The sequence below is a fragment of the Rhinoraja longicauda genome, chromosome 17 (assembly GCF_053455715.1).
Source record: "Rhinoraja longicauda isolate Sanriku21f chromosome 17, sRhiLon1.1, whole genome shotgun sequence".
Classification (NCBI taxonomy): Eukaryota; Metazoa; Chordata; class Chondrichthyes; order Rajiformes; family Arhynchobatidae; genus Rhinoraja; species Rhinoraja longicauda.
The window spans coordinates 9190814-9211449 of NC_135969.1; the positions used below are offsets into that span (position 1 = coordinate 9190814).

Sequence of the window (20636 nt, forward strand, 5' to 3'; positions counted from 1 at the left end):
CCTGGTTCTGGACTCCCCCAATATCGGGAACATTTTTCCTGCATCTAGCCTGTCCAATCCTTTGAGAATTTTATACGTTTCTACAAGATCCCCTCTCATCCTTCTAAATCCAAGTGAATACAAGCCCAGTTGACCCATTCTTTCATCATATGTCAGATAGATAGATTCTTGATTAGTACAGGTGTCAAGGGTTATGGGGAGAAGGCAGGAGAATGGGGTTAGGAGCAATAGATCAGCCATGATTGTTTGGCGGAGCAGACTTAATGGGCCAAATCGCCTATTTCTGTTCCTATCACATGATCTTGTGACTTACAATGGCCTCCAGCCAGAATAATACTCTTCCACCATTGTCTTCTTTGAATAAGCCAATTCTGAATCCAAAACGTTCAAATCACTGTTGATCCCAGGCATCTTAATCTTCGGTATCAGCCTAACCATGAGGGACTTTATCAAATGCCTTACTGAAGTCCATGTAGACCACATCCATTGCCCTGCCCTCATCGATCACCTTCAGCACCTCCTCAAAACATTTAAGTTTGTCAGATATGATCTGCCATGGACAAAGCCATGGTGACTGTCCCTTTTAGCCCATTTTCTTTTCCAAATCTGAGTAAATCCTATCCGTAAAGATCCTCTCCAATAGCTTGCCGACCACTGCTGTTAGGATCACCAGCCTATAATTTCCTGGATTATATTTACTTCCCTTCTTAAACAAAGAACATTACCTACTCTCCAAATTAAAACAATTCCAGAGTTGGTGTAAGTATAACAGATTTTATGTTTTCCTGATTTTTGTGTTGGAAGGGATATAATTGCTAACTTAGATATGATTTACCTTTTGTGAATTACAAAAAGAGTTAAAATATTGATTTGTTTTTTCTCAGAGTCTAACCATTGGTGGGGCAAGAATTGTAACGCCTGATATCGCTGCAGTGAATGGCTACATCCATATAATTGATAAGGTACTTTCTCTGCCCATGAAGTTATATTAGTTTACAGTGATTTAATGGAGAACTTGCATGTTAATCTCAAAGCACAGCTTCTTAAATCACCTGTCAAGCAGAGCTCGGCGGTGCTTTTGCCGAAAGTCACGAAAAAATGATTTGCAGTGATGGACGGCTACCTTCAGAGAATTGCGGTGTTTCATAGAATATCTCAGAACACATTTCAAAAAGGATACGATTCAAGATTGGAGGACAGCTGTGAGATGTTGGGTTTCACCACGGGGGGGTGTGGCACTCCCCACCCCCGCACACTGTCAACATTCTTTTGCAACTAAACACAGAAACACTCCTTTTGGACAGTTTTGATTTGTCGGAAAAAGTGCAAAACTAATTAAAGCCAGCTTAACAGAGCTGCATTGGACAACGCTGGGCCGGTGACTTTTCAGAACTGACACATTTGGCCCTCTAGAAATCACCTGTCAACGAGGACTGGGAGGTTTGCATTTATCTGCCTCCTTGTATCTGGTGTAGGCGCCTTGGATGCAGCTTCCTCTCACTTCATCCGATTCTGCTTCAAAATATATTATCCTCCAGGGAAAGGGAAATCGGAAGTGGAGAAAAATATATTTTTCTACTTTCGTTCTTCAGTGCTAACTCACACCATGTCCCTTCTGGCTGATAACAATCCCCCCGGCCTTGGTTAACATTACCCTGAAGGGAAATATCAACTTTTTCTAAATGAAATTGATAATAAAGTTTTAGATTCTGTTCCCGTCGGTTTTTCCCGGACTCAAGCATGTCTGCGTGCTATTCAGAGTGGGAGATTTACCCCCAAGCAACTTCCAGTGGTGAAAGAATGATTTTACCTTGGAAAATACCAGCAAAGTTGCATTAATGCAAGGGAAGTATGGACATTCAGACCTTCACTCATACTCAAAGGAGTAGCTGAAGCAGATAGCACAAAATCATCAATGGAGAAATGTAAAAGAGGGAGAAAGGAGTAGAACAATATAACGATGGGATGGTTGCTGAAGTTGGGGAGAATGCTTGCAAACACCAGAATGGCCTTTTGGCTGGTGTAATTGTGTGTGGCACAGTGGGCAGGATTTTACTTTGTTTTTGGTGGGAATAAGGAGTAGGATGTCAGGGGGTGGGTGGGTGAGGTGATACGGTCATAAGTGATAGAAGCAGAATTAGGCCATTCGACCCATCAGGTCTACTCCGCCGCTCAATCATGGCTGATCTATCTCTCCCGCCTAACCCCATTCTCCTGCCTTCTCCCCATAACCCCTGACACCCACACTAATCAAGAATCTATCTATCTCTGCCTTAAAAAATATTCATTGACTTGGCCTCCACAGCCTTCTGTGGCAAAGAATTCCACAGATTCACCACCCTCTGACTAAATAAATTTCTCCTCCTCTCCTTCCTAAAGGAATGTCCTTTTATTCTAACGCTATGCCCTCTGGTCCTAGACTTTCCCACAAGTGGAAACATCCTCTCCACATCCACTCTATTCAAGCTTTTCACTTTTCGGTATGTTTCAATGTTTCTCATTCTTCTAAACTCCAGTGAGTACAGACCCAGTGCTGTCAAATGGTCATCATATGTTAACCTTCTCATTCCTGAGATCAATCTTGTAAACCTCCTCTGGTCCCTCTCCAGGGCCAGCACATCCTTCCTCAGATATGGTGCCCAAAATTATTCATAATTGCTCCAAATCCGGCCTGACCAGTGCCTTCTAGAGCTTCAGCATTACATCCCTGTTTTGGTATTCAAGCACTCTGTATTGTTATGAGATTGAGAAACATGGATTTCTGACATCCATTAAATACTTCCTTGTTCCTTGTTGCCCTCGGCCAGCCTGATTAACGGAAGGAACTCCTCCAGCATAAGGCTTCGCCCGTGTTGGCCTGAGACTGGGCCTGATGGGTGGAGGAGAGGCTGCCAGTTGTGGGAACACATTGATCTGAGGTGGGGTCGAAGATGATGGTGATAAAGTGGGTGGGCTGGGCTAGGCAAGCACAGATTGCAGAGGAACAGAGGAGAGTCTCCTGGTAAGGAATGGTCTCACTGGTCTGTGAGCTCACAGGCAGCGAGTTAATCCACTTCCCTGTTAGAAATTCAGCCCTTCCCGCCTCCTTTCACTTGTCAGCTTTTTTCCAAGGGAAATGAACTGACAAGGGTTAAAAAGGGAATCATTGTGAAAATGAGGGCATTCTGCCAGGCTGCTTCTGGCAAATGGATTGGTCACCACCCCTCCTTGTTCCACAAACACTAAAAACTGGAAATGGGTGGTTTTGACAAGCAAGGATTCGGTTAGAGGCTTTCTGAATTTTAACTGCTTAACAGCCAACTTTGGAAGTTAATATACATTCCTGTGTAGCTCTGTGTAATGCTATTGCCATCGCTCACGATGTGCGTTCACACAGCATTACATTCCTCCATCTAAATATCATAAGACAGACACGTTTCTCAGCACTACCTTGTCTAATCTATTCCATCTCTTCACATGTAGATTTTGATTCCTCCGTTGGAGAATTTGCCACAACTTCCACCTGGATTGCTGGATCTTCTAGAACAATTGCCTCAGTATTCCCATTTCAAGCAGTTATTGCAGGTAAATTAAAAGCATAGGCGATTTATTGGAGATGTGCTGTCTGATTCTTTAAAAAAAGTGACGATTGAGAAATACTACGGTATTTTTCCGAATGTTTTTATAATATCTTACGGTTGAATGGTGTCACAAGAAATTCCATTCCTCCAGCAAAATTGATCATCATTTAAAAACATGTACCGAAGGTGTGGAACTGGTACTAGTGTCACCTGGGGTCTTTGAGCATGACATAAATATTGAGTCAAACATCGTGCACTAACCTGAAAGGACTGTCGGGGTCCCTGGACAGAGTTGAGGGAGGAGGTATAGCGACAGGTGTGGCATCTTCTATGGTTGCAGGGGAAGGTACCTGGGGAGGGGGTGGTTTGGGTGGGAAGGGATGAGTTAACCAGGGAGTTGCGGAGGGAACGGTCTCTGCGGAAGGCGGAAAGGGGTGGAGATGGGAACATGTGGCTTAGTGGTGGGATCCCGTTGGAGGTTTCAGAGGAAATTTCAAAGGATTATGTGTTGTATGCGACGGCTGATGGGGTGGAAGGTAAGGACTAGGGGGAGCAAGTTGCAACTAGGGGGAGGGGGAACAAGGACGAAGCTGCAGGCTACGAGGAGCCATGAGTGAGGGCCTCATCTATGATGGGAGAGGGGAGCCCCCATTCCCTAAAGAATGAGGATGTCTTGGATGTTCTAGTATGGAACACTTCATCTTGGGCGTAGACGGAGGAGTTGGGAGTAGGGGATAGAGTCTTTGCAGGAAGCAGGCTGGGAAGAGGTGTAGTCGAGATAGTTGTGGGAGTCAGTGGGTTTGTAATAGACATCAGTCAATAGTTTATTTCTTGTGATGGAGATTGAGATCAAGAAAGGGGAGGGAGGTGTCGGAGATAGTCCAAGTAAATTTGAGTGCAGGATGAAAATTGGTGGTGAAGTTGATGAAGTCCAAGAGTTCTGCACGGGTGCAGGAGGTAGCACCGATGCAGTCGACAATGTTATGGAGATCGAGTTCGGGGATAAGGCCAGTGTTTGCTCATTCAGGGATTGTTTAACGTGCCCTACAAAGAGGCAGGCATAGCTGGGGCCCATGCGGGTGCCCATAGCTACGCCTTGGACCTGGAGGAAACATAGAAACATAGAAAATAGGTGCAGGAGTAGGCCATTCGGCCCTTCGAGCCTGCACCGCTATTCAATATGATCATGGCTGATCATCCAGCTCAGTAGCCTGTACCTGCCTTCTCTCCATACCCCCTGATCCCTTTAGCAAAAAGGGCCACATCTAACTCCCTCTTAAATATAGCCAATGAACTGGCCTCAACTACCTTCTGTGGCAGAGAATTCCACAGACTCACCACTCTCTGTGTGAAGAAATGTTTTCTCATCTCGGTCCTAAAAGACTTCCCCCTTATCCTTAAGCTGTGACCCCTGGTTCTGGACTCCCCCAACATCGGGAACAATCTTCCCGCATCTAGCCTCTCCAACCCCTTAAGAATTTTATATGTTTCTATAAGATCCCCCCTCAGTCTTCTAAATTCCAGCGAGTACAAGCCCAGTCGTGCACTAACCTGAAAGTGGGAGGAAGTGGGAGGAGTCATAGGAGAAGTTGTTGAGGGTGAGGACCAGCTCCGCTAGGCGGAGTAGAGTGTTAGTAGAGGGAAATTGGATGGTTCTGCGGTCGAGGAAGAAACGGAGGGCTTTAAGGCCTTCCTGGTGGGGGATGAAGGTGCGGAGTGACTGAACGTTCATAGTAAAGATGAGGGAGTGGGGGCTCGGAAAGTGGAAGCGAAATGTCCTGTCATGGCCAGAACTCTTAAAGTGACAGAACTGCCGCTAGTTGTATTGGAGATGCCTGTGATGATCTTGTGCAAGTTGTGCATGGACATACATGAGTTTGGGCCCATTACTTCTCTGATACATTGTATTTAATTTTTATTATGTTATATGTGACTGGATTGCAATGAAAATTTTATTAATTTAATTTAACTGAGTGAATTTATTTTAATTTACTGAATTATTAAATTCACAATATAATTAAATTCACCTAGTTGTATTAAGTGTAAAAAAGAATACAATTGGGGCAATTTAAGTCTTGACCAGCAATGGAAGCAGTCTTATCGATATTCACTGGGCAGGTTCCTGGAATGAGAAACTTGTCACATTGTCAATGGTTAAAAAAAGTTAGACACAAAATGCTGGAGTAACAGAGGACAGGCAGCATCTCTGCATAAAAGGAATGGGTGATGTTTCGGGTTGAGACCCTTCTTAGATCTGTATCCTTTGAAGTTTAGAAGAATGAGGGGTTATCTCAGTTGAACATGTGATATCTTACATGGGCATAATATAGTGGATGATTAGACGTTTACAATAATGGAAAGATCTCGAATGAGGAGGCATAGTTACAAAATAAGACGGTGGTCATTTAAAATGGAGGTGCACTGGAATTTCTTCTTGGTGAGGGTGCTGCATCCCTGGAATTCTCTCCTCCAGAAGGTTGTGGAGGCTAGAACATTAGGGACATTTTTAAAGAGAAGATAGATGAATGTTTAAAGGCTGAGGGAGTCAAAGGCTATGGAGAACTGGCACAAAAGGAACTGAGTCCCGGGGCAGATCAACTATGATCCTATTGCATTACAGGATAGACTAGAGGGGCCAAGTGGCCTACTCCTGCTCCTATCCATTCCTGCCACAGATGATGTCTCACCTGCTGAGTTACTCCAGTATGTTGCATTTGTTTCAGAATTCCAGCATCTGCAGTTCCTTATGTCCCCTACTCCTGTTTTGTTCTGTTCTCTAAAAGGCAAGCTTGGATTGGAGGAATGGGGACTCCATCCAGCACCCAGTGTCAACAACTAGAAGCACTTTGTCTGAGAATTCCAGTCTCAAGCTGGACTTGGACATCTGCCTGCACATAATCCACAGCTTTCCATTCCCTGCTCTCTTCTCATTGCATTGGAAATAGATTGCAAATCCCCAAGCACCACTTCCCCAAATGACTCAGAAAGCTGCAAAAATGTTCTCTTCTCTGGGGACATAGATTCGTATGTACCAATGACCCTCTGATGACTTCTACTTTATGAGACCTTGCTCTGTCAATGTAACAATGGCGGCACGGTGGCGCAGCAGTAGAGTTGCTGCCTTACAGCGAATGCAGCGCCGGAGACTCAGGTTCGATCCTGACTACGGGCGCCGTCTGTACGAAGTTTGTACGTTCTCCCCGTGACCAGCGTGGGTTTTCTCCGAGATCTTCGATTTCCTCCCACACTCCAAAGACGTACAGGTATGTAGGTTAATTGGCTGGGCAAATGTAAAAATTGTCCCTAGGGTGTGTAGGATAGTGTTAATGTGCGATGATCGCTGGGCGGCACGGACCCGGTGGGCCGAAGGGCCTGTTTCCGCGCTGTATCTCTAAATCTAAAATCTAAACAATAGACAATAGGTGCAGGAGGAGGCCATTTGGCCCTTTGAGCCAGCACCGCCATTCAATGTGATCATGGCTGATCATTCTCAATCAGTACCCCGTTCCTGCCTTCTCCCCATACCCCCTGACTCCGCTATCCTTAAGAGCTCTATCTAGCTCTCTCTTGAATGCATTCAGAGAATTGGCCTCCACTGCCTTCTGAGGCAGAGAATTCCACAGATTCACAACTCTCTGACTGAAAACGTTTTTCCTCATCTCAGTTCTAAATGGCCTCCCCCTTATTCTTAAACTGTGACCTAACCCTAACCCTAACCCTAACCCCTTGTTCTGGACTCCCCCAACATTGGGAACATGTTTCCTGCCTCTAATGTGTCCAACCCCTTAATAATCTTATAGGTTTCGATAAGATCCCCTCTCATCCTTCTAAATTCCAGTGTATACAAGCCTAGTCGCTCCAGTCTTTCAACATACGACAGTCCCGCCATTCCGGGAATGCATAACGAGCTGCATGGCAAATGAAACGGCATTAAGGTGTGTAAACATGAGGTCCCTTGACACTGAGTATAATCCATGCACACCAGTAGCACAGACCTTTGGTGATCTAATGCCTGAGACTGAGTTAAATCAGTGACTCTTGAACTTGGAACAGCGCATAGAACATGGAACATGGAACATTGAACAGTACAGGAGCTAACACAAAATGCTGGAGTAACTCAGCGGGTCAGGCAGCATCTCCGGAGAAAAGGAACAGGTGACGTTTCGATTGGAGACCCTTCTTCAGACTGTGGCATCCTTCCTACACAAAGAAGAGTACAGCACAAGACCAGGCCTGTTGACCCACAATGTCAGTGTCGAATATGATGCCATGTTAAACTAATGTCATCTGCCTGCACATAATCCATAGCCCTCCATTCCCTGCTTTCTTCACTTTGAATTTGAAATTAGTAGCGACAATGAATTAAAAGAGTGTAGTAATATGTGTAAATTCAAGAAAATGTTCAAAAACATTATATTTGAAAGATGCAAAATATGTGATCAGCACTGATAAATGACTGACATGACAGAAATGATGGTTCCTGATTATATTTGTGTTCCTTTCTATGTTTTGTTTATCTGCTTCTGACTTATGATGTTGTGTTTTTTAATTATATTTTGTTTTATTGTTTTGTTTCACTGCTATTTTGGCTAGTTAGGGTAATGCTTTGTTAAGTATTAAGGGTGGGCACAATAAGCTATGGCTTCTGCCTACACCTTTTTTTCGGTCAGAGAATATCATGTGTGATTATATTGTTTTAATTTTGATATAATGATTTTGTACTATTTAACCTTCACAATTGTACGGTCAATCTGTTGTATTGCATTGAACGGGGAAAATTAACAAATAAATAAATAGAAATGGATTTTAAATCGCCAAGCAGCGCCTTCCGAGGTGACTTGGTCAGCCGCACAAATCAGATACTGGATCTTGGGCAACTCTCGTTGATAAAATTCCTATTTCTGAACAACCGTCATTCGTCACTGATTTTTGTTGTGTTTTTTTTTTAGCAATACCATCTAATTAATCAGCTGGAATCTTCCGGACACTACACCATATTAATACCGGAAGATGCATTACTCGAAGAGTACTACAGAGCTGAGAATATTGAACAGTTGGTATGTTTCCTGTTTTCACCATTGGTTCCCTGACATCATATTATTTTCCTCCAAATGGAGTTCGAACTCTTGGCTTCCGAATGCTGTTTGACTTTCTGTGGTCGAAATATGTGGTCTAAATATGACTTTAAAGCCAAGGCCTCATTTTCTCTGGCGCTGAACATTGAGGCATGGGACAACTGGCCCCGGGCATGTGGTCAAATGCTGGTCAATAATATCCTACTCTCTGGTTGACCACTGGACTACAAGGAGAATGGTGAGGAGAGAAGAGTGAAGGAAAGCCCAAAGTGGAATTCTAAACTCTCCTGCTCCCATGAGATGGAAGAAATTACCTTTGCGATTCAGTTAATACCAATTCATTCTGGCCAGATTATGAAAGGCAAAAGTTCTTCTTCATTCTGATTTGATATGCATTTAGAATGGGACTGCATTACAAAATGTGGTGATAAAATAATGCTTATCTTGCTGCATTAGCTGGATGTTGGCAGTTTTCATTTTGTGACCTTGCTCTCCGATGGTGCCTTCGACCTAATTATCTTCCTCCTCCGTGCTACGATGTAGGTGTTGTGGTCTTCCAGTGTGCGTGAGGTGAGGACAATTAGCTGTGTTGTACGAACCATTGTCCTTTCTTTTACAGGTGAAGTATCATATTATTCCTGGGGAAAAGCTCCTGCCTGATAAAATCAAGGATGGAATTCATAAAAGAACTATGCTTGGATCGTTGTATCAAGTAATATTCTACAAGAGGAAAGGTCAGGTATGGAACGCGCTTTGAATCCGCAAGGCAGAATATGACTCTTTTCCACTGTTGGGCCATTCTTAATCACGTGTGTGACCAAAAATGTGAAAAATTGTGGAATACATCTGAAAGCATTCCAGGTATATTGTTTTGTACTGCATACATGACTTATATATGTCGGAGTTTATCGAGAGAAATCTTTAGAGGTTATGCTGACAATGTTTGTTTAGGGTCAGAGGTCAAATATGACTGGGGGTACAAGATGGTGCAATATGTACATCTGCAATGTGGAATTATGGAGTCATACATCTCTCTACTTAATACAATTTTCCTAATACTTTTCCACAGGTTTACAATTTTTGGTCCTTTTGTAGGTACATATAAATTTTTCGGTTTTAACAGCTACTGTTGAATCTTCTTCCACCATCCTTTCATGCATTTAATTCCTGACAATAACAACTTGTTCTATTAAAAAAATCCTGTTCGCCCACCCTTCGTGAATCTCTTGTCAGTTATCTTAATGTTCCGACCTTTTCTTCCAATTGCTACTTTAATCCTCGTTGAGGTTGAGGCGGATCATGCGACGGGCTTGGTCCCGAGAGGAGTTATGGATATTGGTGGTTCTCATTTCATGACCTTACACTCCTCCGGTGTGCTCTACCTAATTACCCCCCCCCCCTCCCCTCTCCAAAGGTGATACACCCATGTTACTGTGTAGATCAAAGCCACTGAGTTATAATTCGCAGTGTGTCACATTCCCTTTGCTACTGGAACTCTGTCAACTTGCTTCACTCACCCCAAACAGCCAGTAGATCAGGACTACAGGACAAACAGGAATACTTAAAAGTCCATCGGTGTTTGGGACTCATTCAGCTGTCAACAAGCCAAAAGTAAATCAGTGCTGTGCCTGTGAAACAGGCTTTAAAAATTGATTTGCTTCCTGGAGGCATTTTGGCAGTTGGTAAAGACGTGCTAATGCTCAACTAATGCTAAAATAAGTCCACAAAGATGCAAATTTGATCCCTGTATTTTCCTATTAAAAAAAATCATTAAGATCAAAATTTAATGCCTTCTTTAAGCTTGTTTTGGGTCGGCCATGAATACTTTCTAACAGAGTTCAGTTCTTAATGCTACAATGCATATCTAGATGACGTGATGTGCTCTGGAAATATCTTCTCCTTTAACTGTGCTCTCATTGGGCCTGAGATTACATTAATTGATGTTAGTCTTTATCGTTTCCTGTTGAGGCCATGCTTGCATTTTTGAGCCCCCGGCATTTGTGGGTTTTTTGTTTGGTTCACAGCTATGAAATCCCCACTGAGAAGGCAGCTGTTCTTTAACATGGAGGAGGTTGGTTTTATCCTCACAGCTGCTTTCTCAGGAGACTGTCTGTGGTTGAGTTGATGTGTTCAATCACTTCTCTTGTGTGCAGATGCGAATTTAGGAATAACATCTCAAACAACGAGTTGCGTTACTGCAGTGCTGCAGTTTATTAGCCGATGAACTGCTGCAAAATATTTGTGGCTGATGTTGTTTGAAGTTTTTCTTTACTCCGTTCCTGAAGTGTGTATCACTTGGTGTTTATCACCTGTCCTCAGCTGCTCAGAGAAAATTATTCAGGGACATCTTGTGGAAGTATTAAAAATATTTCTGGCAGGTTCACCCGTTTTGGCATATCAAAAGTAATCCGACACATTAGTTAATGTTTATTAAAAAAGTGTTTCCTTGTTCACAGTTAGTGGGCATAATTGTCAAGGACAGTATTTCATTATTGCCGATGAGTAGATGGTAGTGAGCTGTCTTCTTGGACCACTGTATTCCATCTTGTGCCAATGGTGTTGCAAGGCTGGAGTTGACAATCAGTCACAATGAAGGAACAATGTAGACCGTGGTTGGACGAGCTGTGATATGAAGGGAGACTTGTGGAGTGTGATGCTGCTGTTGTTCTTCTAGATGGCTGATGTTGAGAGTTTGTGAGGTGCTATGACATTGGTAAATTACTCCAATGCTTCTTGGAGATGGTATACATTGCAAAACGGTGCATTGCCAGAATATTTAAATGGTGGATGGGACACTAATCTGGTGTATCTTGGATGGTAGACACAAAATGCTGGAGTAACTCAGCAGGACAGGCAGCACCTCTGGAGAGAAGGAATGGGTGATGTTGTAGGTCGAGTCAGGAGGAGAGGGGGGACTAGAGATATGGAAGGGTAAGGTGTGAAAATAACTCGCATGTCTGAAGAAGAGTCTCAACCAAAACATCACCAATTACTTCTCTCCAGAGATGCTGCCTGTCCCGCTGCGTTACTCCAGCATTTTGTGTTTACCTTCAGTGTAAACCAGCATCTGCAGTTCCTTCCTGCACATATCTTGGATGGTGTTCAGCTTCTTTAATGTTATTGGCGATGCAACTGTCAAACTCCCATTTTCCCCTTTCAGAGGAAGAACGTAGGGGAGTTAGGGCACGAGGTATTCACCATTGCATAAGCAGCTCTGCCTTGTCCTTGTCTCTGCAGGATTTATATGGCTAGTCCAGTTTCTGGTCAGCAGTGAACCTCTTCCCCCATCTCCAAATACACACCGAGACTAAAGTTTCTTCTCTACAATTCACTACCAGGATTTTGATGGTGAGGGGTTTTGCAATGATAATGCATTGTCTCGCAGAGGAGGTAGCAGAACCTCCCTGATTGATGTTGGTTGTTGGCTGCCCTCCAATAATTGCTGCTGATTGAGAGTAAACCAATGTGGATGAAATGACTCGCATTGGAGTTGTCCCTGTCACCTTCCATCGCCCGGTGCTGCGCTGCCGCGGGACACCATTCTGCTTTAGTTAAACATTTTGTTCAAGATGGCCGCGCCGTTGTGTTTGGCTGCCTGCCACTGTATGTTTCTTTTTTTTTTCCTAATCAGATGTGCAGCACTTTGGTCAACGTGGGTTGTTTTTAAATGTGCTATACAAATAAAATTGAATTGACTTGACTTGACTTGACAATATGAATTTGGTTGGGCCATTTGCTTGGCATGGGCAAGTTAGGTCGAAGTTGGCTGGGTTTAGGTTTAGGTTTATTACTGTCACGTGTACCGAGGTCCAGTGAAAACCTTTGTCTTGCACATTTATCCATTCAGATCAGATAACACTATTTATAAATACAATCAAGTCAAACTTAAGTACCATAGATAGTAAAGGGGAAGATACACAGTGCAGAATACAGTTCTCAGCAATGAGGTAGAGGTGAATCGGACGGTACCCTAGGTTAAGGTAAAACCATTCAGAAGCCTAATAACAGAGGGGAAGAAGTTGTTCCTGAGTGTGGTAGAGAGCGCTTTCAATCTTCTGCAACTCCTGCCGGATAGGAGCAGGGAGTCGGAGGAATGCCCGGGTTGGGACAAGTCTTTGGTTATGCTGGCTGCTTTTCCAAGGCAGCAGGAAGTGTAGATGGAGTCAGTGGTAGGAAGTCTGGTCTGTGTGATAGACTTGGCCATTATCTACAATTCTCAGCAATTTCTTGTGATCTCGGGCAGAGCTGTTCCAAAATCAAGCTGTGATGCAACCGGACTGTATCTTTCTATGGTGCATATGTAGAAGTTAGTAAGAACCATTGGAGACTTGCCAATTCTCCTCGTGTTGGTGCACCTTCTTGGCTGTCTCAACTCTGACTCCATTGTCAGGACAGTGACTAGCATTGTGTTTATACCTGAATTACTGACAAGAGCTTCTGCTTGTTCTGGATCATGTCTTTAATGCCACAGTTCTCAAAGCCTCGACTCTATCCAGTGCCCTCAGCTAGTTCTTCTACCTCGTGATATAATTTGTCCTAAAACTGATGCCTGTGATGTTACTTTAGTTTAATTTAGAGATACAGTACGGAAACAGGCCCTTCGGCCCATCGAGTCCGCACTGACTAACGATCCCTGCACATTAACACACACCAAGGACAATTTACACTTATACCAAGCCAATTAACCTACAAACCTGTGCATCTTTGGAATGTGGGAGGAAACCGAAGATCTCGTAGAAAACCCACGCAGGTCATGGGGAGAGCATACAAACTCTGAATGCAGAGTGCATTGAAGAAATCTCTGCGATGCAGAGGAACCTGCGTATACTTCTCCTAATGAGTAAGAAAGAACTGCAGATGCTGGTTTAAATCGAAGGTGGACACAAAATGCTGGAGTAACTCATTCTGAAGAAGGGTCTCGACACGAAAAGTCACCAATTCCTTCTCTCCAGAGATGCTGCCTGACCCGCTGAGTTACTCTAGCATTTTGTGTCTACCTTATACTTCTCCTAATGTTGTTCTGGTATGACCGACAATACACCTCGTTGATTTGATGCAGTATTGTTGGAGTGATGGATATGATCCCAATTGACCAGGGATTACCTTTCTGCTTCTACTGGCCTGTTATTTGCCCAATTTTTCAGTTGTTAGATCTGTTCTGAATCTGTTCCATTTGGGAATTCACCAACTTTTTTTAATCCATCTATAAAATCTGAATAAGGATGCCAACATATTAGGAGCAGGAGTAGACCACCCGACCTCTCAAGACTGCTCTGCCAATTGACACTGTGGTGATTGGCCAGGGTGTGACCTTGACTTCACCTTCTCATGTTCCCACAGTCACCTCTCACCACTTTGCTTCTCACATATCTACCTACCTCTGTCTCAAAGATAGTCAAAGATTCTGCTTCTATCGCCCTTTGCGTTTGAAGTCTGCATTAAAGTCTCACAAGCAAGTCAACACTGTGGTAAAAGCCAGCTTCTTCCAGCTTCGTACCATAGCTAAAATCAACCATTCCTCCAATTTTGACAACATTGAAAAAAATCATCCACGCATTCATTTCCTCCCGCCTAGACTACAGCAACTCCCTATACACTGGGATCAGCCAATCATCCCTGTCCCACCTGCAATTGGTCCAAAACGCCGCAGCGAGACCCGTAAAAGGGATCACATCACCCCGATTCTGGCCTCTCTCCACTGGCTCCCAGTACAGTACAGAATCAACTTCAAGCTCCTCCTATTCACATTCAAAGCCCTAAACGGGCTCTCCCCCCCCCCCCCCCATATCAAAAATCTTCTAACGCACCACTCTATCTCCAAGTCCCTCAGGTCAGCCGACTTCGGGGTACTGACTATCCCGCGGTCTAGGCTTAAGCTCAGGGTTGACCGCGCTTTTGCGGTTGCAGCTCCCAGACTGTGAAACAGCATCCCTCTCCCCATCAGAACTGTCCCCTCCATCGACTCCTTTAAGTCCAGGCTCTAAACCTATTTCTACTCCCTCTCGTTTGAGGCCCTCTGAGGGGGCGCTGTGAATTGTTTATGTGCTGTTATGTTTGTGTGCCATTGTATGTTTGTTTCTTAGTACCTGAACTGATGTACAGCACTTTGGTCAACGTGGGTTGTTTTTAAATGTGCTATACAAATAAAATTGACTTGACTTGACTTGAGGAAGAGGATAGGAAAAGTTCGGAGGGATATCAGCCAAATGTGAGCAAGTAGAACTAGTATCGATGGGACATCATAGTTAGCATGGACAAATTGGGCCGAAAGGCCTATTTCCATGTTGTACGGCTCTCTGGCTCTGAGTTCCAAAGACGTGCAATGCTCTGAGGGAAAGAATTTCATTTCACCTGTCTTAAATATCTGACCTATTATTGTTAGCTGTGATCATAGTTATAGATTCTCCTAAAAGAGGAAATGTCCTTTCGATATCTACTTTGTCCAGACCACTCTAGGATTTTTCATGTTTCACCTAAGTTCTCTCTCCATCCTACCATTCCTCTTAAAGCACCTTGCCCATTCCATATGTCACCCATAACCTTTCTGAACTACTTCCAAAGCATATACATCCTACCTTAAATAAGGAGAACATTACCACATGCACTACACAAAATAAGATTGCAGCAGCGGCCCATATGTTTGAAGCATTTGTATTAAATTCCCTAAACAATAAAATATTTTGTTAGCCTTCCTAATTACCCGCTGTACATGCATATTAAACTATTCCAAATCATGAACAAGGACACCCAGATCCGTCTGCAATTCAGAACATTCTTCATTTCTCATCACTGGCAGGCGTTATAGGTCAGCCAAAACACGCACCTCCAGACTGAGAGACAGTTTTTTCCCCAAAGCAATCTGCATACTCAATATGAAAAGCTACTGAGTATTACTCATGCTGAACTCTTCCATGCTGCGACCTATCTTGCATTTTACCTTACTATCACCATTGTCTACTGATATTTTGCAATATTGATTATTTATTTATCTTAAATAATATTGTTTTTAAATTGTGTCCTGTGCTTTTATGTTAGTATATTATGCACCAATGGAGTGGCAATAATAATTTTGTTGTACGCAGTGCTTTCAACGACAAATAAAGGCATTCATTCATACCTTTTTTTTTAACTGCTAAAATGAACAGTTTCCCACTTTCCCACTTTCCCACATCATGCTCCATTTGCCAGATCTGTGTTCATTCACTTCAAGAGTCCAAGTGTGTTTATCTGTCACGTGCACCGCAAATGAACTGGGACAAGGAAAGTCTTGTTGCGGCTTTGCAGGTACATCAGATGCAACAAGAACAGATACCATAAATAAATATTAATACCACAAATTATCGGCTGTTTGTCTCCACCCCCTCGTGGCCTTGTTATGTTCTCTCCATAGCCTACATTCCTACCTCAATGTCATTATTAAATTTACCATTCCTTTCATCCAAGTAATTAATATAAATGGCTCCATCCCATTGTAGCCCGGTCACGCTCCCTTCATAACTTACTTTCCTACCTCTCTATGTCATTAGTTAATTTACCATTCCTTTCATCCAAGTAATTGATATAAATGGTGTGAGTTTAGGTTTTCATTACATCTTCCCAACCAGAAGAAAGGGAATATTTCTGCCTACTATCTGCTTTGAGTTAGCCAGCCACCCTCTATCCACGCCAATATGTTATCTGCTACTCTGAGATTTTATTTCCGCACTAAAGTTTGATGTGGCAACTTATAAAAATACCTCCGTGAAATATGAGCAGTGTACATCCATCGGTCATCTTTGAACATCACCACATGATGCTTTTCAAAGAGCTCCAATAACTTGGTCAGACATAACTTCCCTTTCAGAATACCGCATTGACTTTGCCTGATTACCGTGACTTTTTCTGTGGCGGCAGGGTGGCGCAACGGTAGAGTTGCGGCCTTGCAGCGCCGGAGACCTGGGTTTGCTCCCGAATACAAGTGCTGTCTGTGTGGAGTTTGTACGTTCTCCTCGTGACCATGTAGGCTTTCTCCGAGATCTTCGGTTTCCTCCCACACTCCAAAAATGTACAGGTCTGTAGATGAATTGGCTTCTTGGTATGAGTGTAAATTGTCCCTAGTGTGTGTGGGGTAGTGTTAACATGCGGGGATCGCTGGTCCCCCCTCGTCGAAGGGCCTATTTCCGCGCTGTATCTCTAAACTAAACTAAACCACTGTTACAACCTCAGCTTTGCATTCCAGATTGATTATCTGTTTGACTGTGTACTACAATATCATTTAAATGCAGCTCTTTGGGTCACTTGTCAATGGCACAATGTACTGCACTGCAAGAACACCCCTCATTAACTGCCAAACTCCTCAATACAAGAGTTAGGTAGTGAAGTGTTTTATGAATGAATGTAACCACTATGTTGTATCAAAACCAATACATTCACATCCTTTTTTCATTATTTCTGACAGAAAATGCCATCATATTTTCCAGATTTTTGTAAATGACGTACCATTAAATGACTTTCGCAATGTGACAAGAAATGGAGTATTGCTGGGAACAACGCTTGTCCTCCAATTACAGAAGAATAGATGTGACACAAATGAGACTGTTATTGTGGAGGTATGTTTGAAATACTACAACATGTGAGCATGCATAGATGAGTGGGTTGTACCTATTGACTTCCAAAGTGCTGACAGTTCACCAGTTCTGATATAAAGCCATCAACCTGAGGAATTAACTTTGTCCTTTTCCACTGATGCTGTCTTACCTACTCTGTATTTTCAGTATATTCTGATTTTATGTCAGACCTCTAGCATTCAGAGTATTTTGAATTAATAGGATGACCCAATAATTAAATCTGAAGTTTGTACTAAAATTTGCAATGGATTGGCTATGCTGTACAGGAGGAATCACTGGAATTTCTCACCAGGAGGAAGGAGACCATTTGGAGTCTATGCCGTCCTTTAGAATCCCTTTTCATTCCCATCACCTCACTTATTTCCCTGTGACCTAGTCTTTTCCAAGTGCTCATCAATTCCACCCAAATTCTCCAGTCTCCTGTCTCCCACCAACCGACCGTTGAAAGACTGGAGCGACTAGGCTTGTCTACACTGGAATTTAGAAGGATGAGAGGGGATCTTATTGAAACATATAAGATTATTAAGGGATTGGGCACCTTAGAGGCAGGAAACATGTTCCCAATGTTGGGGGAGTCCAGAACCAGGGGCCACAGTTTAAGAATAAGGGGTGGGCCATTTAGAACGGAGATGAGAAAAAACTTTTTCAGTCAGAGAGTTGTAAATCAGTGGAGTTTTCTGCCTCAGAAGGCAGTGGAGGCCAATTCTCTGGATGCTTTCAAGAGAGAGCTCGATAGAGCTCTTAAAGATAGCGGAGTCAGGGGGTCTGGGGAGAAGGCAGGAATGGGGTACTGATTGTGAATGACCAGCCATGATTACATTGAATGGCGTTGTTGGCTCGAAGGGCCGAATGGCCTACTCCTGCACCTATTGTCTATTGTCTATTAGAATGGTGTATTGACCGTTGTAACGTGAAACAGTGTCACGGTGCATTGATTAGTGCATTGAATAGACCTATTGTCTATTGTCTATTGACCAACAGTTTAGTAAGGGACTTGACAAGGTCCCTCGGGCAGGCTGATCCAGAAGATTAACTTGCATGATGTTCATGGTACTTTGGATTCATATCTGTCTTATCCATAGAGGACAGTGGATAGTGGTGGAAAGGTTTTCTTGCTGGAGATCTGTGACCATCGGTGTTCCCCATTGATCGATGCTGGGACCTCTGTTGTTTGTGATATATATATAAATGCAAGAAAATGTAGATGGATTCTGTAGTAACTTTGCAGACAACACTAAAGAAGGCTGTCAAAGGATACAGCGAGACATAGATCAGTTGGAGTTATAGGCACAGAAATGACAGATGGAGTTTAATCTGGGCAAGTATGAGGTGTTGCACTGTGAGAGGTTGAATGTATGGGGAAAGTATTGGGTTAATGGCATGATCCTTCCTCACTGATATACAGAGGGATCTTGAATCCAGGTCCACAGTTCCCTGAAAGTGGCAACACAAAAAAATAGTGTGGTAAAGAAGGTGATATGGCATGGTTGCTTTCATCGGTCGGGGCATGGAGAAAACGAGTCAGGAAGTCATGTTACAGTTTTATAAATCATTGGTTGGGCCATGTTTGGAGTACAGAGTATTTCTGATCGCCCCGTTACAGGAAGGATGTAAAGGCTTTCGATAGGTTACAGAAGAGTTTTACCAGAATGCACTCTGGATCGGAGAGTTTTCGCTGTAAGGAAAGGTTGCAAAAAACCTGGATTGTTTTTGGAACTTTGGAGGCTGAAGGGAGATGGAACAGGAGTTTATAACATTATGAGAGGCATAGATAGGGTAAACAGTCTGAGCCTTCTTCCCAGGGTGGAAATAGCATTCACTAGAGGGCATACCTTTAAGGTCAGAGGGAGAAGGTTTAGAGGAGAAGCAGGGGGTCAAGTATTTTTACACAGAGAGTAGTAGGTACCTGGGACACACTGCCCAGGGTGGGGGTGGAAGCAGATATAATAGTGGTATTTAGGACGCTTTTAGATCGGCACACAAATACGCAGGGAATGGAGCGATAAGGCTCGTGCAAAGGTAGAAGGGACTAGTTTAAGTAGGCATGTTTGGCACAAACATCTTTGGCCAAAAGTTCTGTTCTTGTACTGCACTGTTCTATGTTCTAACTTACAGTAAACAACTAAACTCCCAACTAGCATTCCTTAGGGATTTGATGTCTGGATCGATAATGCTCATGGCTTTTTTGTTCTAGCAAGCACTAATACGTCTTAAAAGTCAAATGCCCTCACTTTGTTTTCCACCATGTGACATGTACATTTATTAAAGGTGTGAGGTGGCGCCTTTATATATTTTTAACAAGCATTATGCTTGGCTGCAATATGTTGATTAAGGCACCTTCAATTGTTCTTTCCTTTAATTCATTTTTATGTTTCAAGCAAAGGCGGCTGGAGAAATACCACCAGGAAGCTCTGGCTTTTCCTGCAACAACTGAAAGCAGCTGGTTACATTAATCCTTCCTAGCTAGCTCTGCCTCTCCGAATGGTATGGTTGAAATCCGGAGCTTACAATGTGTAAGGAATTGCAGGTGCAGGCCCATATCTGGTTCTTCCATGATGCAACCATTTAGAGATTGGCCTTTGAGGATTTTGTAGCCCTTAACATCGTGTTCGTGAGACTGGGGCAGATTGTCATTCCGCCAGACACAAGCATATGGATCCAGGCATGAAATTCGAATGATTACATTTGTTACAATTGTAAAGAATTCCCTAATTCATCGTAAACCTAAGTACAAAATCCTGACGCAAGTGCTGAGTGATTCTATAAAATCAAATAATTGGCTGCTGGAAATGTGGACTCGCATCAGGATATGCTGGTAATATTGAACTGCAACAATGCTGTAATAAAAAGGAACTGCAGATGCTGGTTAATACCAAAGATAAACACGAAATGCTGGAGTAACTCAGTGGATCAGGCAGCATCTGTGGGGAAAAATGTATACCTGGTGTATATGGTTGGGACCTTTCTTCAGACAGACAGTTGATGACTTTACAACAAAATTAAGGAAAGTTCATTAATCCCAGATGTCTCTGTCTCATCACATTAAATTATCTGTATACTCGACTTTTTTTGAGTCATAGAGTGATACAGTGTGGCCCTTTGGCCCAACTTGCCCACACCGGCCAACATGTCCCAGCTACACTAGTCCCACATGCCTGCGTTTGGTCCATATCCTTCCAAACCCGTCGTATCCATGTACCTCTCTAACTGTTTCTTAAACGTTGGAATGGTCCCTGCCTCAACTACCTCCACAGGCAGCTTGTTCCATACACCCACCACACTTTGTGTGAAAGAGTTACCCCTCGGATTCCTATTAAATCTTATCCCTCTCACCTTAAACCTATGTCCTCTGGGCCTCGATTCACCTACTCTGGACAAGAGACGGTGCATCTACC

At 43.2% G+C, this 20636-nt stretch overlaps 1 protein-coding gene across 1 annotated transcript in view; it reads left to right on the forward strand.

Moving 5' to 3' along the window:
* stab1 (stabilin 1) overlaps positions 1–20636 on the forward strand; it is a 208733-nt gene that overhangs the window by 118557 nt on the left and 69540 nt on the right. The window contains exons 31-35 of the mRNA XM_078414034.1: positions 885–962; positions 3463–3564; positions 8510–8617; positions 9255–9374; positions 17095–17223. Coding sequence (XP_078270160.1) covers positions 885–962; positions 3463–3564; positions 8510–8617; positions 9255–9374; positions 17095–17223 — 537 coding nt within the window. The remainder of the gene's footprint in view (positions 1–884; positions 963–3462; positions 3565–8509; positions 8618–9254; positions 9375–17094; positions 17224–20636) is intronic.